General features: G+C 46.5%; 1 protein-coding gene across 1 annotated transcript in view; it reads left to right on the top strand.

Annotated features, from left to right (window-relative positions):
• Positions 1 to 16,535, top strand: part of Tll2 (tolloid like 2) — a 108,003-nt gene that overhangs the window by 58,875 nt on the left and 32,593 nt on the right. Inside the window, exons 4-8 of the mRNA XM_055591659.1 lie at positions 698 to 853; positions 3,146 to 3,263; positions 6,984 to 7,162; positions 8,775 to 8,880; positions 16,233 to 16,357. Of these exons, the coding sequence (XP_055447634.1) occupies positions 698 to 853; positions 3,146 to 3,263; positions 6,984 to 7,162; positions 8,775 to 8,880; positions 16,233 to 16,357 (684 nt within the window). The remainder of the gene's footprint in view (positions 1 to 697; positions 854 to 3,145; positions 3,264 to 6,983; positions 7,163 to 8,774; positions 8,881 to 16,232; positions 16,358 to 16,535) is intronic.

Genomic DNA, 16,535 nt, shown 5'->3' with positions numbered 1-16,535 from the left:
CTGCACACTTGGTACATATACCAACACCCACGGAATCTTATGCTCTGAAAGTCAATGCCATGGTTGTGGGTTATAGCTCATTTTTTATATTAAAAAAAAAAGGAAACAAAAAAATGAAGAGTGGAGGAAGTAACTAAGTAAATGAAATCAAGGAAAGTAAAAAAGTGAATTTTCAGTAGCTGGTTTTTAGGAGGTGGGGAGTGTAAACATTGCAGAGAAGCTCTTCAAATAAGAGTAAGGAGGAGCTGTAAGCAAGCATGCTGGGTGGCCTTGTGGAGGTCCAGAGCATGATTCAGCCAGGGAATCCAATCCGAACATTCTTCTCTGCTTCTCCCTGCTATTTTTGAGGGTCTTTTTTTTTTTTTTTTTTGACTCAGAACCTTTTCATTTAACATTAAAAAATGAATTATGTCCGTGTGTGGAGGTGGAGTGGGTGGCTGGGTGCCTGTGAGTGTAGTGGCCAAAGAGGGTAGAAGAGGTGTTTGTTCCCCGGAGCTGTCGATCTTAGCCAACTCACCTAAAACCCAGCTATTTAGCACTACCTCTCAGAGTCTCAAAAACCTTTGTGGGTGAAATGTTCCCTTTGAGCCCAGCTGTCCCCTCCCTTGTGCCAGTCCACCGTCAATACAATCCTAAGCTTAGGCATAACTTAGAAGACCCTGTGGGCAAAGGAACTGACCCTTTGACTCTCTTGCAGATAACAAGGACAACACCACATTTCTTCCCGGCCCTGGGACCTCACACACCACAGCAAAGACCTTCTCTGCTCGGGTCAGAAGAGCCACAACCTCGAGGACAGAGCGGATATGGCCTGGAGGAGTCATTCCTTATGTCATTGGAGGGAACTTTACCGGTCAGTAGCCCTAGATGTGACCCCTTTGGAGCCAGTGTTTGGGTTCTCAGGCTCCAGAGATTCCTTCTAGAAGGCACTCGGTGGGAATGAGTGGTCGCTAGGACCACAGCAGTCCCACCAACTAAGGTACCCTTGTGCCTGTGTAGCCTGACACCAGGCCTCTGCTGGGGCTGTTATGAAGGCTTGGTGGAGAGAGTGGGGTCTCAGCAGGTCAGCCTTAAATGGCTGTCAGGGCCTAAGCAGTGAGCAAGAGGGAGACAAGAATGGAGCTGTCTATGGTGGCTTCCCACCTCTGCCTGGATGAGCAGTGTGGACCCCATCGTCCCTTTGCTCAGGAGCAGTGCTCCATGGTAACCAGAGGCCACACGTAAGTATCACAGGATGTGGCATGACTACCTCATCTGTATCCTGGCTCCATCCTTGACAAACCATTTAACACCTCTGTCTGCAGTTCCCTATTCTATAAAGAGGGCTGGTGTTAGAATTAAATGAGTTAGCACAGGTAAGAGCTTAAGAACTGTGCTCGAAGAAGATTCATGGTATTATCTTTGGACTGTGTAAATCACCTAGACTGAGGCTGGGACTGCTGTCCCTGCCCTCCAGCCCTCCCTGCAGAGCCCTGCCTCCTTTTCCTCTTTTCTCCGTACCCTGAGCCTCACCAGCCACCTTCCTGTTCCAGGTTCTTCCAATCTCCCACTCCCCAGCACACTTGAACTGCCCTTCTCTCCCCAGGGACACTCCCCAGATTTCTGCCAGGCTGCCTTCTGATCTAGTGATATAGTCACAGTCAATGTCCCCGTTTCCTCGCCACCCCCCAACAGCCGTGCCATGTCCCAGCTTCCCCTGTAACCTTAACAACACTCACCGTGACACGAAGTTTCTTCACTTGTGTTTGGATTTGCTTATCTTTGCCTAAGCTCTGTGGGAGCCGGGGTAACCCCTCCTTTTTATTCTTACACATCCAGCACCTACCACAGTGCCTGCTACAGAGGGGAGGCTCTCCATATCTGCCCATAGCAGTACCTCACTGGCTGGACGCCTGAACAAGAGCCCCGCCGAGTGAGCACCCCAGCCTCTCTGTGTCTTTATTAGCATTTTCCACCTCTGGGGTACTATGGCTTCTGTAAGAGGCGGCTGATAGAGGCAGGTAGCCCAATGCCACAGCCACTGAGAACCACGAATGAACAAGTTAGCGGCAGATTGGGAGACCTGAGAATGGATGCTCAAAGCCTGGGAGCAGTGGGGACCTTCCCGGGCTATCCTTCTGCTCTGCTTGGTGACATTACTCCAGATTCCAAGTGCTTAACCAGGAGCTGCCATGAGAAAATGCCAAAGTCTTCTCCCTGTCATTCAGGCTGCATGACACCCAGAGACTAGAATGCATCCTGAGAGTAGCTGCCACTGCTTTTTGGTACACACATGCGCTGTGCTCTTTCTGGTCTAACGTGCTCTGTGTTCTTCTGACCAACGATTTTTACTACCTTCATCAACATGAACTAACGTTTAATATTAGAGTATTTTGTTCAGGGCTATATGTTATTATATAGTTAGGAGAATTGCTACTTTGTTAAGTGTTCACAAATAATGTGAACCTTAAGTATGCCAAGATATCAAATAATAAGTGAGTAAGTAAATGGACAGCTAAGTTAATCTTAGTGCATATTCTCAAGAGAGAATATAACACTATTCCCATTTTGTAATTATGGGCTATGGTGGAGGTTTCCCTCATCTTATTTATTTATTTATTTATTTATTTAGCATCACTCTAAACTCAGGTCCCTGCTCCATCCCCCTTTGTACTTCTCAATTACTTGTTTCTTCTCATTGCTTCTAGCCAAGTTAAAATATTCCTTATTCTTCTATCTTGATAAATATTGTAAAATTCTTACTGACTTTAAATGACTGTCAACTTAGGGCTTTATTAGCCAATAACTTTCCAAACAAGAAACTCTGAAGAAAGGTGCAAAAAGTGTAAAATTCACATGTTTTCAAAGTTCTTAGATGAAATCAAGATTGAGGACCTCAGAAAACACTGTAAAATGTGTAATTGTATAATGATCTACACAACCCAATTAATGAACACATCCATCACCTACCCTAGTTACAGTTTTGTGTGTGTGTGATGATGATGATGACACTTCAAATCTCTCTTAAGCCTTAAGTGAAAAAAAAAAAAAACAGCATTATCAACAAGATATTTAAAAATCAGAGCAAACTTTGTCTTAAGACTGTGCCTTCCTGTGTGAAGGTATGACGGGGAATGAAGTGACCAGCATTGCCCTGTTGTTTCAGGCAGCCAGAGGGCCATTTTCAAACAGGCCATGAGGCACTGGGAGAAGCACACCTGCGTGACCTTCGTAGAGAGGACAGATGAGGAAAGCTTCATTGTTTTCAGTTACAGGACCTGTGGGTAAGTAGGGAGAAAGACTGCCTCGGCATAGCAGGAGGTGACTCGTATGATAGACGGACGCGTGGGTCCGGGATTTTCTGTCACACTGTGCATTTCCACTGAGTGGTGGTTTATGAGAGGGCGGGGTTTGCTGGGAGCTCTTTGTCCTCAGTGAAATCACAAAGCAGGTGACTTCACAGGATGGCTCCAGGAAGACCGACTCTGTCGGTGGTTTCTGTCACCAGGACAGCATGGCTGATGATTAGTGTGGAGAAAGGCTTAGGTCTGTGACCACACTGAAGAACTGATAGTTGATGGAGTGGCAGGCTTTCTGTGCCTACATGTGGGTGTTCGAGTGGATCAACTGCCATTTTAGAGGCTCCATGGGCTTCCCGGCTTCCCACAGAAAACATGATGGACAATTAGATGATTGGGTTATTATGAAAGAAACTTGTTAGGCTAGCTTGCCATGCAAGCATGAGGACATTAGTTCAGATCCCCAGTACCTGTGTAACAGCCAGGTGTGGCAGATGTACCTATAACTCCTGAGCTGGGACCCAGAGACAGGCCAATCTCCAGAACACTGTCCAGCCAGGCTTGCGAAAATGGTGAGCTCCAGGTTCTGTGAGAGACTCTGCCTCAAAAACAAAGTGGAGAGCAATAGAGGGAAGCCATTGACGTTAACCTCTGGTCTCCATATGTGCACAAAAGGGTAAGTACAGCATATAGGCACACATATGCACAAGTACACACAGACACACACAGGCACACACACACACTGGACATCTGCCATGCTGATAAATGTAAGTGATATGCTATCTTACCAAAAGGAAAAGGTTCCTATGTTGAATTTTTTTAAAAAAACATCCCACCTATATACTCTTCACATGGATGATTACTAAAGAAAATGATCAAGTTTTAAAGGAAAGACAAAGAAGTTGGCAGCAAGTGCAAGGAAAGAAGGAAGCCCAGATAACCAGTTCATCTACAAATAAGGCTGTTTGGTTTAAAGTTTTAAATTAGCTAGCTAATTAATTTTGCAGTGCTGGGCATCAAACCCAGGGACTTGTGTGTATTAGACAAGTGTTCTACTACTGAGCCGCACCCTCACTTTCTTTTCATTTGTAAAATCAGAAGATGAGTACAAATAGGACCTTTATAGTGAGAAATGGAACAAGCTACGGAGAAGATAAGGCTGTCATACGTACTCACCAAACAGCATAGCACTAGGAACCGTAAGACAAGCCTAGTGAATCCGAGAGGGAAATGTGAGAAAATCAGAACTGGGACACTTACTTTATTTCTGTAAGACTGAATAGGTCAGCATCAAGTTGACAAAAAATGAGAGAGTTAGAGAAGATTTGAAAGATATAATTAATAGAGTTGATTCTGCATGTCTGTAAGTTTATACCCTGATAACATGTCTTCAAATGCACATGGAGGGCTGAGAGACCTGCCTATCCATTAAATACTGGGGGGCCAGCTTTGTAGGCAAAATGCTTCCTGCACCAGTATGAGGACCTGAGGTCAGACCCCTCCCAGAGCCCACATAAGCCAGACAGAGCAGGTTTTTCTGTAATTGCAGCGTTCCTATGGGGAGATGGGCGGCAGAGACTGATGAGCCCCCAGACGCTCACTGACCAGGTAACTCTGCAGTGAACAACAGGAGACCCTGTCTCAAACAAGCAGAAAGTGAGGACCAGCATCCTAGGCTGCTGCTCTCTGACCTCCTTTAGTAACAGAAATAAATGATAGATTTTAAGAAGAACATCTCAGTAGGTTGTAAAAGTTAGAAACCACATTAGAATAGCCTTCTACTACAAAGCAACGACATAGCGTGGAAATAAAAATAGAATAAATATTCCTCTTTTGTTAAAACTCCACTTGTTCTATAGTCCTTATTTATCGGCAATCAAGATTAAGAGAGCGTCACTTCTAGCAATGAAATCTCTAAAATTTGAAGGGAAAGAGATAAAGCTAGAGATACCACAAAATATCCACATTGCTAATTAAGAATGACAATAACATTGTTAATTCATAGAAGCTGGTGGTCTCGTGTGTGTGTGTGTGTGTGTGTGTGTGTGTGTGAGAGAGAGAGAGAGAGAGAGAGAGAGAGAAAGAGAGAGAGAACCACCATCACAAAAGAATAAGCCTAACGAAAACACACATAAGCACACAAGGTAAAACATTATAGAGCTAATAAACCCAAGAGTGAATTCCTTGACCAAATAAAGACAGCGGATAAGTACTTGAGTCAAGAAAAAACAACAGTGCAGAAACACACAAAATTAGAAACAGCAGCAGAGTCATGAATAGTTGCTTGCAACACTGAGGGTAAGAAATGTGAGCAAGTCCAAGGTGAATATGCAGTACGGGCACAGACGAATGACTTGTTTTTGTTTGTTTGAGACAGGCTCTCACCATGTAGTCCTGGCTGGCCTGAAACCTATGTAGACCAGGTTGGCCTCCCCTGACTCTGCTTTCAGAGGGTCTCATTAAAAGGTGAGCAGCACCATACCAGGCCCCAATAATTTTTTTTTCAAATTGGCATATAACGTGTTGGATGCCATTGGGACATAGTTCCACAACACGTGTTTTTGCGGTTCTCTTCCCTCTTTTTCCCCCATCTTCCACAATTATTTAACAGTAGAAATGCCAGTATGCCTAGACAGGAGAGTGAAATCAACGCTGTGGAGATTGGCAGAGTCAGGGGAGGCCAGCCTGGTCTACGTAAGTTCCAGGGCAGCCAGGACTGTATGGTGAGAGGTTGTCTCAAACAAATGAAAACAAGTCATTGGTCTGTGCCGATATTACATCTTCACCTTGGAGTTATTCACATTTCTTACACAAACAGCTCTCCACGATTTTGCTGCTGTCTCCCTCTTCTCCAGCACCCTTGATCTCTGTTTTATACCTTTATTAAAGTATTCTGATGCTGATACCTGGTACTGTGGCATACACCTATCACCCCAGCGCTCCAGAGGTTGAGGTTGGCGTATCAAGAATTTTAAGGATAGCCCGAGCTACAAAATGAGTTCTAGGCTACCCTTGGCTACATAGTTGAGCTACATAATCCTAAAAGGCTGGAGGAATACCTCAGTGGCTAGGGGTGCTTGCCCTGGAGGCCTGAGGCTCTAAGATTGTATTTGCGGCACCCACTTCATTCTCCAACAAATCCACGTACATTCAAGGGTGTGCATACCCTCCCAGTAATGTTCTATCATAACACACGCACACACACACACGTGCCACTCAACAACAAAACAATAATAAATGTCTTGTCAAACCAGTGTTTACCTGTTTATGGGGAATAATCAATAAACATGTCTTGAAAAAAAAATAATTATGCCCCGTATAGAACCTCACAAAGGCTGTTGACAATGACACCCAGGGTGCCCTTTCCAGGACTCAGCCACCTACTTCTTGTCCTCAAAGAAGCCCCCCTAGACACAAAGCTTAGGAGGGACATGGGTGTAGGCACACTTCATTCTGGGTAAGGAAGGCCATTCCCGCCTTTGGGTTCAAAATGGGATTTGTGACCGCCAAAAGACAGATGCATTTTGGATGAACTGTGGCCTTCTTGAGGGGGAGCTAGAGAATGAAAATCCTCCACCACTGAAAAGCCTTTTTATAAATGCACTCTTACGCCATGGTGGCAAGGTGAAATGGAAACGGGGCTTGCCTCTTTCTTTTGATATCCTCATACCTGCTAATCTGTATTTTTTTTTTTTAATCACACAGCTGTTGCTCCTACGTGGGACGCCGAGGAGGAGGCCCACAGGCCATATCCATTGGGAAAAACTGTGACAAGTTTGGCATTGTGGCTCATGAGCTGGGCCATGTAGTTGGATTCTGGCATGAACACACTCGACCTGACCGAGACCAGCATGTCACCATCCTCAGAGAAAATATCCAGCCAGGTAAGGGATCTTGGGTGGAGCCTAGAAGCCAGCAAGGTTGGATGTCTGTGGGCTTTGGACAGTGAGAGGAGGGCCTGCTGGGAGCTGCTCAGGGTCATGAGTGGCAGGCACTCATCATGAGTTCTGCCACCGTCCACCTGTGGCCTTCCTGAGAACGCATCTGCTGAAGCTTCTGGCTTATAACAGAGTAGAAAACATGGTTCTCCATGTTGTAAAGGGCAATGAAATCCAACCCCAGTTTGTAAATGGCAGGGTTGGAGCTGATTAGCCAAAATAGGAGTTCTCCTGGCGTCTTTGGTAAGTCGCCTTTGCCACGCAGTGTAGCCTTTTGAAACTGCAATGCAATTAAGAAACAAATGTAAGATCAGAAGGAAGGAGAGGGGGACCTCCCCTGTCAGTGGACTTGGGGAGGGGCATGCGTGAAGAAGGGGGAGGGAAGGTGGGATTGAGAGGAGAGGAGGGGGGTTTATGGGGGGATACAAAGTGAATAAAGTGTGAATTAATAAAAGTTAAAATAAATAACAATAAAAAACAAATAAATAAAGTCCATATGCAAAAAAAGAAAAGAAACAAATGTATACAAAAACAGCACCTCTGCCCCAGCGCAGATGGTACACCCAGAACAAACACGTACACGTTCCCTCGTGTCAAATAATTTGGTGTAAAAGTTCATCTTGGAGCCTGGTGAGGTAGTACTGGGTTATAAGCCACACACTAGGGAGGTTGAGGCAGGAGGATCACAAGTTGGAGGCCAGCCTGGAGTGTGTGTGAGTTCAAATCTGTCTCTGTCAACTAATGAGACCTTGTCTCAGAACAAAGAAACTCAAACAAAAACCTACAACCAAAAAATTCTATTAAATATGAAAGTAGCTAGCTGAGTTATACGGCTACCTTAAATCTGCTTTGTGTATGTGTGTGAACACGTGTGTTCACATGTTTGTGGCGTGTGGACATCACAGAACAACCTTGGGTGTCATCTGTCAGGGACTTTCCATACTATTTTTTGAAATGAGTTTGTTTGTTTTTTTTTTTTTCCCCCACTTACCTTGAGCTTGGCAAAGCAGCTAGAATAGCTGGCCACTAAGCCCTAGGGATCCACCCATCTCCGTCCCCAAGGCTAGAATTAGAATCACGTGCCACCAAGCTAGCTTTTTTACGTGGGTTCTGGGAATCAAACTCAAGTTGTCATGCTTGTGAGGCAAGCACATCCAACCAGGCTTCCCAGATTGCTCTAAACCTGCTTCAGAGGATGAACCATCGGGGATATTTTCTTTCTTTCTCACGTTACAAAAACAGAATTCTGGGTGATTTTTCTTTTTTGACAAAATATTTTGAACAAATCGATTGAGTGCTAATCTATCTGCAAACATAGTTGAAGGTGTCAAATGGCATTTGGGGAGGGGTATTGGGTGGTGGGGCAGACAGAACATAGGGCCTATGTTTCAATTTTCGAATCTATTCCAAACAACAACAAGAAACCCCACAAGTCCTGTTGTCTGGCTACTTAGGCCACAGGAGCTACAGGAAGTTGCCCGGGGCCCTCCTTCTCCCCACAGCTTCCCTTTGGGTACTGCCTTATTTCACAGTCCTTAACACGGCTGTTGTGTCACAGGTCAGGAGTATAATTTCTTAAAAATGGAAGCTGGTGAGGTGAGCTCTTTGGGAGAGACCTACGACTTTGACAGCATCATGCACTACGCCCGGAACACCTTCTCAAGGTCGGAACCTTTGCTGGGACCTCTGCGTTATTGCACGTGCCTCAGGTTTGGGTAGGAGTCCTGAGGTCTGTGGAGAGAGAGTGGGTGCCAGCATGCCCCCACCAAGGCTGGCTCGTCCATCCTTGAAGTGCAGTGGCCTCTGGGCTGCAATGAGGTACAATCTAATCATGTTCTTGCTAATAAGACTGAGCCCTGTTGGGAAGCTGGCCTTCCATCATTCCCTCATGTCACAAGGAGCAAACTGGAAAAGAGGAATTATGGAAAGGTCACCTGGGAGAATAACCTAGAGGCTTCTTAGAGAATTCCCATTGTGTGTGTGTCAGGGAGCAGTGGGGGAGGGATCTCTAACATCTCTAACTAATGTACATCCGAAACAAGTAGGGAGGTGCTGGCCATTGTGCTAGAAGAAGCTGTGTTTATTGGAAGAGAGGCTGTGTCAGAAATGGAAAGGCTGTAAATCACAGGCTCTTTTCAGAGACAAAGAAAACTGGACTCCAGCCATCTTGAGAGAGCTCAGGTACACAGATCAGCATGAGAACAGAGACACAGGTTCCCTGCTTTCAGGTCCCAGGGAATGGGTGCTACTTACCAGAAAAGGGCTGGACTGACTATTTCCCTCACACCTGGTCTGCCCCAGGTGTGGGGCCGTGCAGGGAGATTTAAAGTGTTCTTCACACTGCTCCTGTGTCTAGGCCACGTAGTGCATGGAAGTGCACGGAAGTGCATGCCTACTAAAAAACAGAGAGCCATGTTGAAGTCTGGAATGAAGTCAGTGCTCAGAATACATGTCAGCAGGATGCGGAGGCTTGTCTGTGCAGGCAGCAAATCCTGCTTGTGCTTCTTAACAGGCAAGGCAAGGAGGAAAATAAGTTGTTTCCTGAGTCTGCATGTGTGTCAGGGTTAAGGGAGCCCCTGGCTTGGGAGTATTGGCTCTGGATAGGAAACTGATTACTGGGCGCTCTTTGGTTCTTGGGTAGGGTATCCTACTCATGAGGTTGCCAAACTGGTAAATGCCAAGTTCCTCAGGGGTACTGTTCCTCTGGCCACATACCTGCTTCAGTTGACCGCCTGCTGCCCCCAAGCAGGGGTTCCCAGCCCTCTCACCAGAGAGTGTTACTCAGATCAGAGTCTCTGATGGTCTCCATATGAGGTGGGCAGAGCAGCTGACAGTCTCTAAGTCCCACCCAGTCCCACCTTGGTGCAGCAGTCTCTGAGTCTAGGAATAGGTGAGTGAGAGGTCGACAGGTGATTCTGCGATTGCCATACAGGAAATCTGAGGTCAAGGGGTTTACTCTCCTGGACTGGCAAACTAGACTTTGAGGGGTCTGTTCTGGACTTGAGAGGTGTTCTAGATTCTTCTTTGTTTCTGTAATAAAATACCCTGACCGAAAGCAACTTAGGAGGAAAAGACTTATTTCATCTTATACTTCCAGGTCATAGTGCATCACTGAAGGAAGTAAGGGCAGGAACTTGAAACAGAAACCATAGAGCAATGGTTCTCAACCTTCTTAACACTGTGACCCTTTAATAAAGCTCTTCATGTTCTGGTGATCCACAATCTTAAAATTATTTTGTTGCTAGTTCATAACCATAATTTTGCTACTGCTATGAATTGTAATATAAATGTCTTGTATGCAGGATATCTGATCTGCAACCCCCAAAAGGGGTCAAGGTCCACAGGTTGAGAACCACTGCCCCAGAGAAACATTGATTTCTGAGTCACTAACAGGTCCATGCTCAGTCTCTCTCTCTCTCTCTCTCTCTCTCTCTCTCTCTCTCTCTCTCGGTTTATATACTTTTACTTCATGTGTATGTGTGGTTTGCCTGCATGTGGCTAAGTGTATCACATCTGTGCCTGATGCCCTCAGAGGCAGCACACTGATTGGATCTCCTGAAGCTAGAGTTAGAGAGTTGTGAGCTGCCATGTGGGTCCTGGGAATGGAACCTGGCTCCCTTGCAAGAGCAGCCACTTCTCTTAACTGCTGAGCCCTACTCTCCAGCCCCCTCATTAGCTTTTTTATAGCAACCCAGGGTCACCTTCCCAGGGAATGGTCCCGCCCACAGTGGACTGTGCCTACCCACAGCAATTAACAGTCAGCATGGTTCCTGCAGGGCTACCCCTTGACCATTTTGATCTAGGAAGTTCTCTCAGATGACTCTAGTCGATGTCAAGTTGATAGTCGAAGCTAAACTAAGACAGGGAGGGGATCCTGTGAAGCCAGTGGAGTGGGCGGGATAAAAACCTAACCATGGATAAGAGAGGTGGGTATGAATGTAGGTGACTGGGCTGAGACACAGCTTGGAAAACACGCAGGGAATAACCTAGTGTCACCCATCAACCAGGGGCTATGGGCTGGCCTATAAACACAATATCAATTGTCAAGGACACAACGTCACATAGGCCCAACTGAGAGGCTTATGCCGTGGGTCTTATTTCTGTAACTTCTCTAACTCTTCAGATCACTTTACAATTTTTTTGTTGTCAGCCTAGCCTTTAGTGGCTGAGCCATCTCTCTCTTTTTCTGCCACATTCCTCCCTCCCACAGTAGACTGAGATCCTTGGACACAGACACTGTCTCATCCAGTAGATTCCCTGACACATACTAGGTATCCAATAGATTCTTGTTAAGCTTATACATGAATGTGTGAGGTCAAAGAGGCCTAGAGAGCTACATGACAGAGGAATGGGTGAGGAAAGTCCTGTCCACTATTCTCTCTAAAAGTCTTTGCATATACTCACGAATGTGGTGGTCATCCCTCTCCAGAATAAAGACTCTAAGTCTCCCCTATGTAGGACATTCAGGGCAATAGGAACAAAGCCACCTTCCTCTCACTGGTCCAGTCCCACCCACTGCACTAAATTCTGCAGCCTGAGGCCAAGCAGCGGCTCATCCTGTTTTGCCCAACTTTCTCTCTTTCTTTTTTCCCCTAAATATCTTTTCCCTCCTGTGATCTCTAGCTCATAATCCCTTCTGCCCCTTAGGAGGAAACCTTTACTAGCTCCAAAGTCAGCATGAACTAGCTTATCGGCACAGACCAGAGGAAATCCTTGGGCCAAACCCATGAGATAATCCCAACTCATCCAAAGTACCTAGAATCCCTAGGAAGGAGATTGGCAAGGGGACAGCGCCGGGGTGCGATGGCCAGCAGGTGCGAAGCAGTGTCCCTGTGGCAGAATTTTGCTACCACTATAATACCTATTGCTGCACAATTTCCCTACCAAACTAGTGTCTTAAATCACAACTTACTGGTTTTCGTTTGTTTGTTTGTTTGTTTCTGATACTCTGGGTCAGCCCTGCTCATTCTTCTCTGGTGTTGCCCACAGCCACAACAGCACCCATTCGGCAACTTGATTGGGCTGGGAACTCTCAGATGGCCAGTCATAAATCCAGTACTCAGTACTAGCTGGCCATAGCTCATGATCCTCCTTTCCGTGACCTCTCAGCTTCAGTAGATTTAGCCAGGCCCTTCTCTGCTTAAGGAGTCAGGGCTGACAGAGGGCAGCCTGGCTCGCTGCAAGCCTCTTTAGGGATAGGCTCTCAGAACCTATGTAACATCACTTGTGCAACATTCTACTGGTCAGAGCAATTGGGTGAGTTAGCAATATGCTCTGCCTTTTAATGAGAGAAAAGGCAACTTTGCATTCCCAAGGGACATCACTATCAAGACAGTGAGGTGCATCATTTTAACAGTCTACCCCAGCCCTCTTTATTTGTGACGGTTTTCTGTATGGAGTTTTAGAAGGCTGTTTTATACAATAGGCTCTTACTGGTGGGCTTTTTTTTTTTTTTTTTTTTTTTTTTTTGGTATTTTATTAGAGGTTTCTCTAGTTCCTAAGTACAACTCATTCCTCTTGATCGTTTCTGTCCTGGGGCTGCACTGTACCTTGCCTTTTAGCTTGTGAAAGAGCCTGTGGGACAAAGCCCTTCCTGCTGATGGGAACCAAGGTCTCTGAGTCTCTTTACGACCTGAGCTGTCTCCTTTCAGCTCTGTCCCCTCTGGTTTTATTGCCCTTCTTCTCCTTTCCCTGTTGGTGATGTCCTTAGAAGTTTTGCTGGGCACCAGTCCAGGAGATGAGGAGACAGTTCTCTGGTACAGGGATGTCTTTGTTTAGAAAACTCAGAGCTGACATTTTTTATCCTCTAACTGCCAAAGCTTCCTAGTTTAGCCTGAAGTTGGTGCTGGGCACTGTCCATCCAGAAAGAGGAAAGGAGCGTTGCTACAGTGCTACATACAGGAGGGCTCTGAGAGTGGACATTCTCCATTATCCAGCCACCTGTCCATAACTTGGGGAATTGCATTGATGTCCTAGCTGAAAAGACAGGGTATGAGCCAGCACTGAGTCTGCTCCTTTTGTCTCAAGCCTCCTGTGTGCTCATGTCATCACCTACTGTGCATGGAAGCCTATTGCTCCTTGAGCAGTGGGACACACTAGACAGAAAGATGAAAATGTCCGGCAGAATGTTCCAGGCCTGCCTAGGTGCTGGGGCTGGTTCTCTACTTTTATCTGTGTCCCCACACCAAGCCATTCAGGGAGCCTAGTGACAATAGGCCTGGCTCCCAGAGTATGTAAAGATGAAACGAAATGAAGGGTCTGGCACATAGGAAGGCCCTATGAAGAGTGGAGGAAGGAACATGGTCTATACATGCCAGGCCCAGGGCTGGCCTTGCCAGTCGTCTGCTAAGCCCGGGCTCCTCCTTGCACAACGTGCTGATATGTGTTTGTGCTGCAAAATTCCTCCTTCAGGGAAGCTGTCACAAGGTGCCATGTCTTTGGTTCAGCAGAAGTGTCTCTGTCGAGTAGCAGGTAACTGAATTCAGAATTTTAGTTGTCTTAGGAGTCATGATGTAGGGTTTCACAGCTGGTGTGAGGAGGGGAGAACAGGGGTGCCACTGAAGTGTCTTGGGGGAGAGGGCTCTGGAAAATGAGGATGTGTGACTCAGAAAAAGTCAGGGCAGAAGGTTAATACTGGGCAAGGAGACCCAGATGATCTGGGTTCTCTTGTGCTCATTATAGAGAAAGTGTACTGGGAATCTCGCCGAGAAAAACAAGCATTTCACAGCCAAAAAGATAACAAGGTGATGTAAGCAGAGAGAAATTGAGATGTGCAATACCCAGTGTGTCAGAGCTGAAGACACAGAGAAAGAGAGGGTGAGGGAGAAGGAGAGGGAGAGAGGAATTGAGAGAGAGGGAGAGAGAAAGAACTCATGCACAGCTAATAACTAGGCTATGTCTGTTTTAGCTGGTTCCATCCTACGTCAATAACTATTTTGAGAAGTTCTTTGAGGATAGTTCCTGATTGTGGCTGCACAATTTAATTCAAGTAGAGTTTGTGTTTTTTGTTTGTTTGTTTGTTTGCTTGCTGTTTTTTTTTTCTCAGTCTCTAAGGACAGAAAGGAGGCATCCAGTTTTGAAGAGCTTACTTTTGACAGAGGAGAAAATATCACCAACACATTAAAAAAAATAGTATGACAGAAAACTAGTCAAGAGAATACTGAAACACCAGCTGGCAGGGGTAGAAATGTCCCAGGAGGCTTTTAGGAGGGAGAGATAGCTGATGGGGAGTCTGTGAGTAGGCAAGATGGAAGTGGAGGGTAGGGATGGGTAGCCTAGGGAAAGGAGAGTATATGCAGGAATTTGTTAGCTGGAGAGGAAGTCAGAACCTACTAGCAAAGGGCCCAGACAGCCAAGCAACAGGAAGTTGCTAAGCACACATCTATCATTCCTTGCTGGGGTGACCATATTGCATCACTGTAGGACTGGAGCAAAAGAGGCTGAGCCCACAAAGGGTGGCACAGTCAGGAAGCTTCTGGAGAAAATTTGGGAAGAGATGCTGATTGTGTGAACCAAGGCAGTGGCCTGGGAGCCAGGAGAAGGGTATGGGCTCAAAGGATGCCTGCAAGGTACACTAGACAGAACTAAGTCACTTTCTTTTCGGTAAGAAGAGAGTGAGGAACAGAGAGAAGCTGAGAGCACTTTTAGGCCCAATCTCCAGAGACAAAGGTCAGGAGACAATTAGAAGGGTGGGATAAATTCAGTTGTTAGCTAAATTTAAGGTTGAGTCTAGGCCTATGGCACAGCTCAGGTGGTACCAGGTATTGGGGGGCTACTAGATGATTCTGAACTGGAAACATTTCCCTGTGGGTACTTAAAACTCTCCTGTGGTGTAGCATGGAAAGAGAGCAGAGGCAGGGGCATCGTTCAAACGGGAAGTAGATGTGGTTGCTTTCTGTCTGTTCATGTAGTGATGCCTGGGAACCAGGGGAGGGCAGTGAGGGAAGAGGAGTTGGCAGATTTCAGAGATATAGAGAAGCAAATGAGAGCTAAAGGGACCCCACCGACTATCGCTGAGCTGGTTAGATCACAATCCAAGTGGAGAGTGAATGAAAGCTGGACATCAGAAAGGAATGGAGGCAATTCTTTTCAGAAGGTTGGTTGAGAAAGGAACAGAGGAACCCATAGGACAAGCCCAAATAAAGGGTCTACAGGCAGAGGAGGGGGTCTTGCACTCTGCAGTGAGGTGTGAATAGGTCAGGGCTCAGCCAGACATCTGGGCGTCCTCTGGTGTTTTAGAAACACCCCTGACATTTTAGACCTTAGTCTATACACATGTAGAATATGGTGCTAGAGCTAGGAGGGGTCGTCATGACCAACCGGACCGTCTCCAATGGTACAGAGGAGTAAACTGAGGCTCGGAATGGTTCAGAGAAGAGAAGGGGCTTGTCAAGTTAACCACATGGTGGAAGCAGGCCTGGCATAGGATTATGCAGCCTGGCACCTTCGGATGACCCCTAGTGTTCTTGATTTAGCTCACGGTCCCTCTATTCTGGCCAGTAAAACCACTCAAAGTCTGATTGATCAGTTCACCCACTGGCACATGTTGGCTAGCTGCTGGACCAGTTCCTGAAGCAGCTCCAAGACTTTTCCGCACAAAGTACCACCTAGTGGACAACTCCAGGGAGTGCCATTCACGCTGTGACCTCCAAACGGCGTGTCTGGTTTGTGCAACAGCATGGCCCCATGGGGAGGGCCTGTCAAGGGCTTTGTGGAAGTACTCAGTACACACAAGTAAGGCAGGCTTCTGACTAGTGGACTGGGATATGTTTTTCAACTTGGCAGTTGTCTTCCCATTGGGAAACAAGTAGACAGATGATGGGATGGGACACTGCAAGGCAGCCTGAGTGAAAGAAACCTCTCAATCCTGCAGCAGGGGGAGGGTGGCAAGTAACGGGGACAGGGATGTTGGTGGGTTACCAGGAAAGAAACAAAGACTGGGAGTCTCCTCACACATGGCCCGGAAGCCTTGACTTTTCTTCCTCTCTCTCTCTCTCTCTCTTTTTTCTTCCTGTAGAGGAGTTTTCTTAGACACCATCCTCCCCCGTCGAGACGACAATGGCGTCAGGCCAACCATTGGGCAACGCGTGCGGCTCAGTCAGGGAGATATAGCTCAAGCCAGGAAGCTGTACAAATGCCCAGGTAACTGAGCCACGGGGATTCCCAGCAACTCCTAGCATCCCATGCTACACAATGCATGCTGTGGGCAAGCCACCCCATCCCCTTGCTGGGAAATGAAAGGACCACTCGTTGGCAGCTGTGGTTTCTTGTGTCTTTGTTAGGAAGTGTGCAGTGTAGAATGCTGAGCTGGAGAGGCACA

This window comes from Psammomys obesus, unplaced genomic scaffold (assembly GCF_907164565.1).
Source record: "Psammomys obesus unplaced genomic scaffold, mPsaObe1.curated_primary_1811, whole genome shotgun sequence".
Lineage (NCBI taxonomy): Eukaryota > Metazoa > Chordata > Mammalia > Rodentia > Muridae > Psammomys > Psammomys obesus.
The sequence above is the reverse complement of the archived record's forward strand: the minus strand, read 5'-3'. Positions and strand labels throughout refer to the sequence as shown.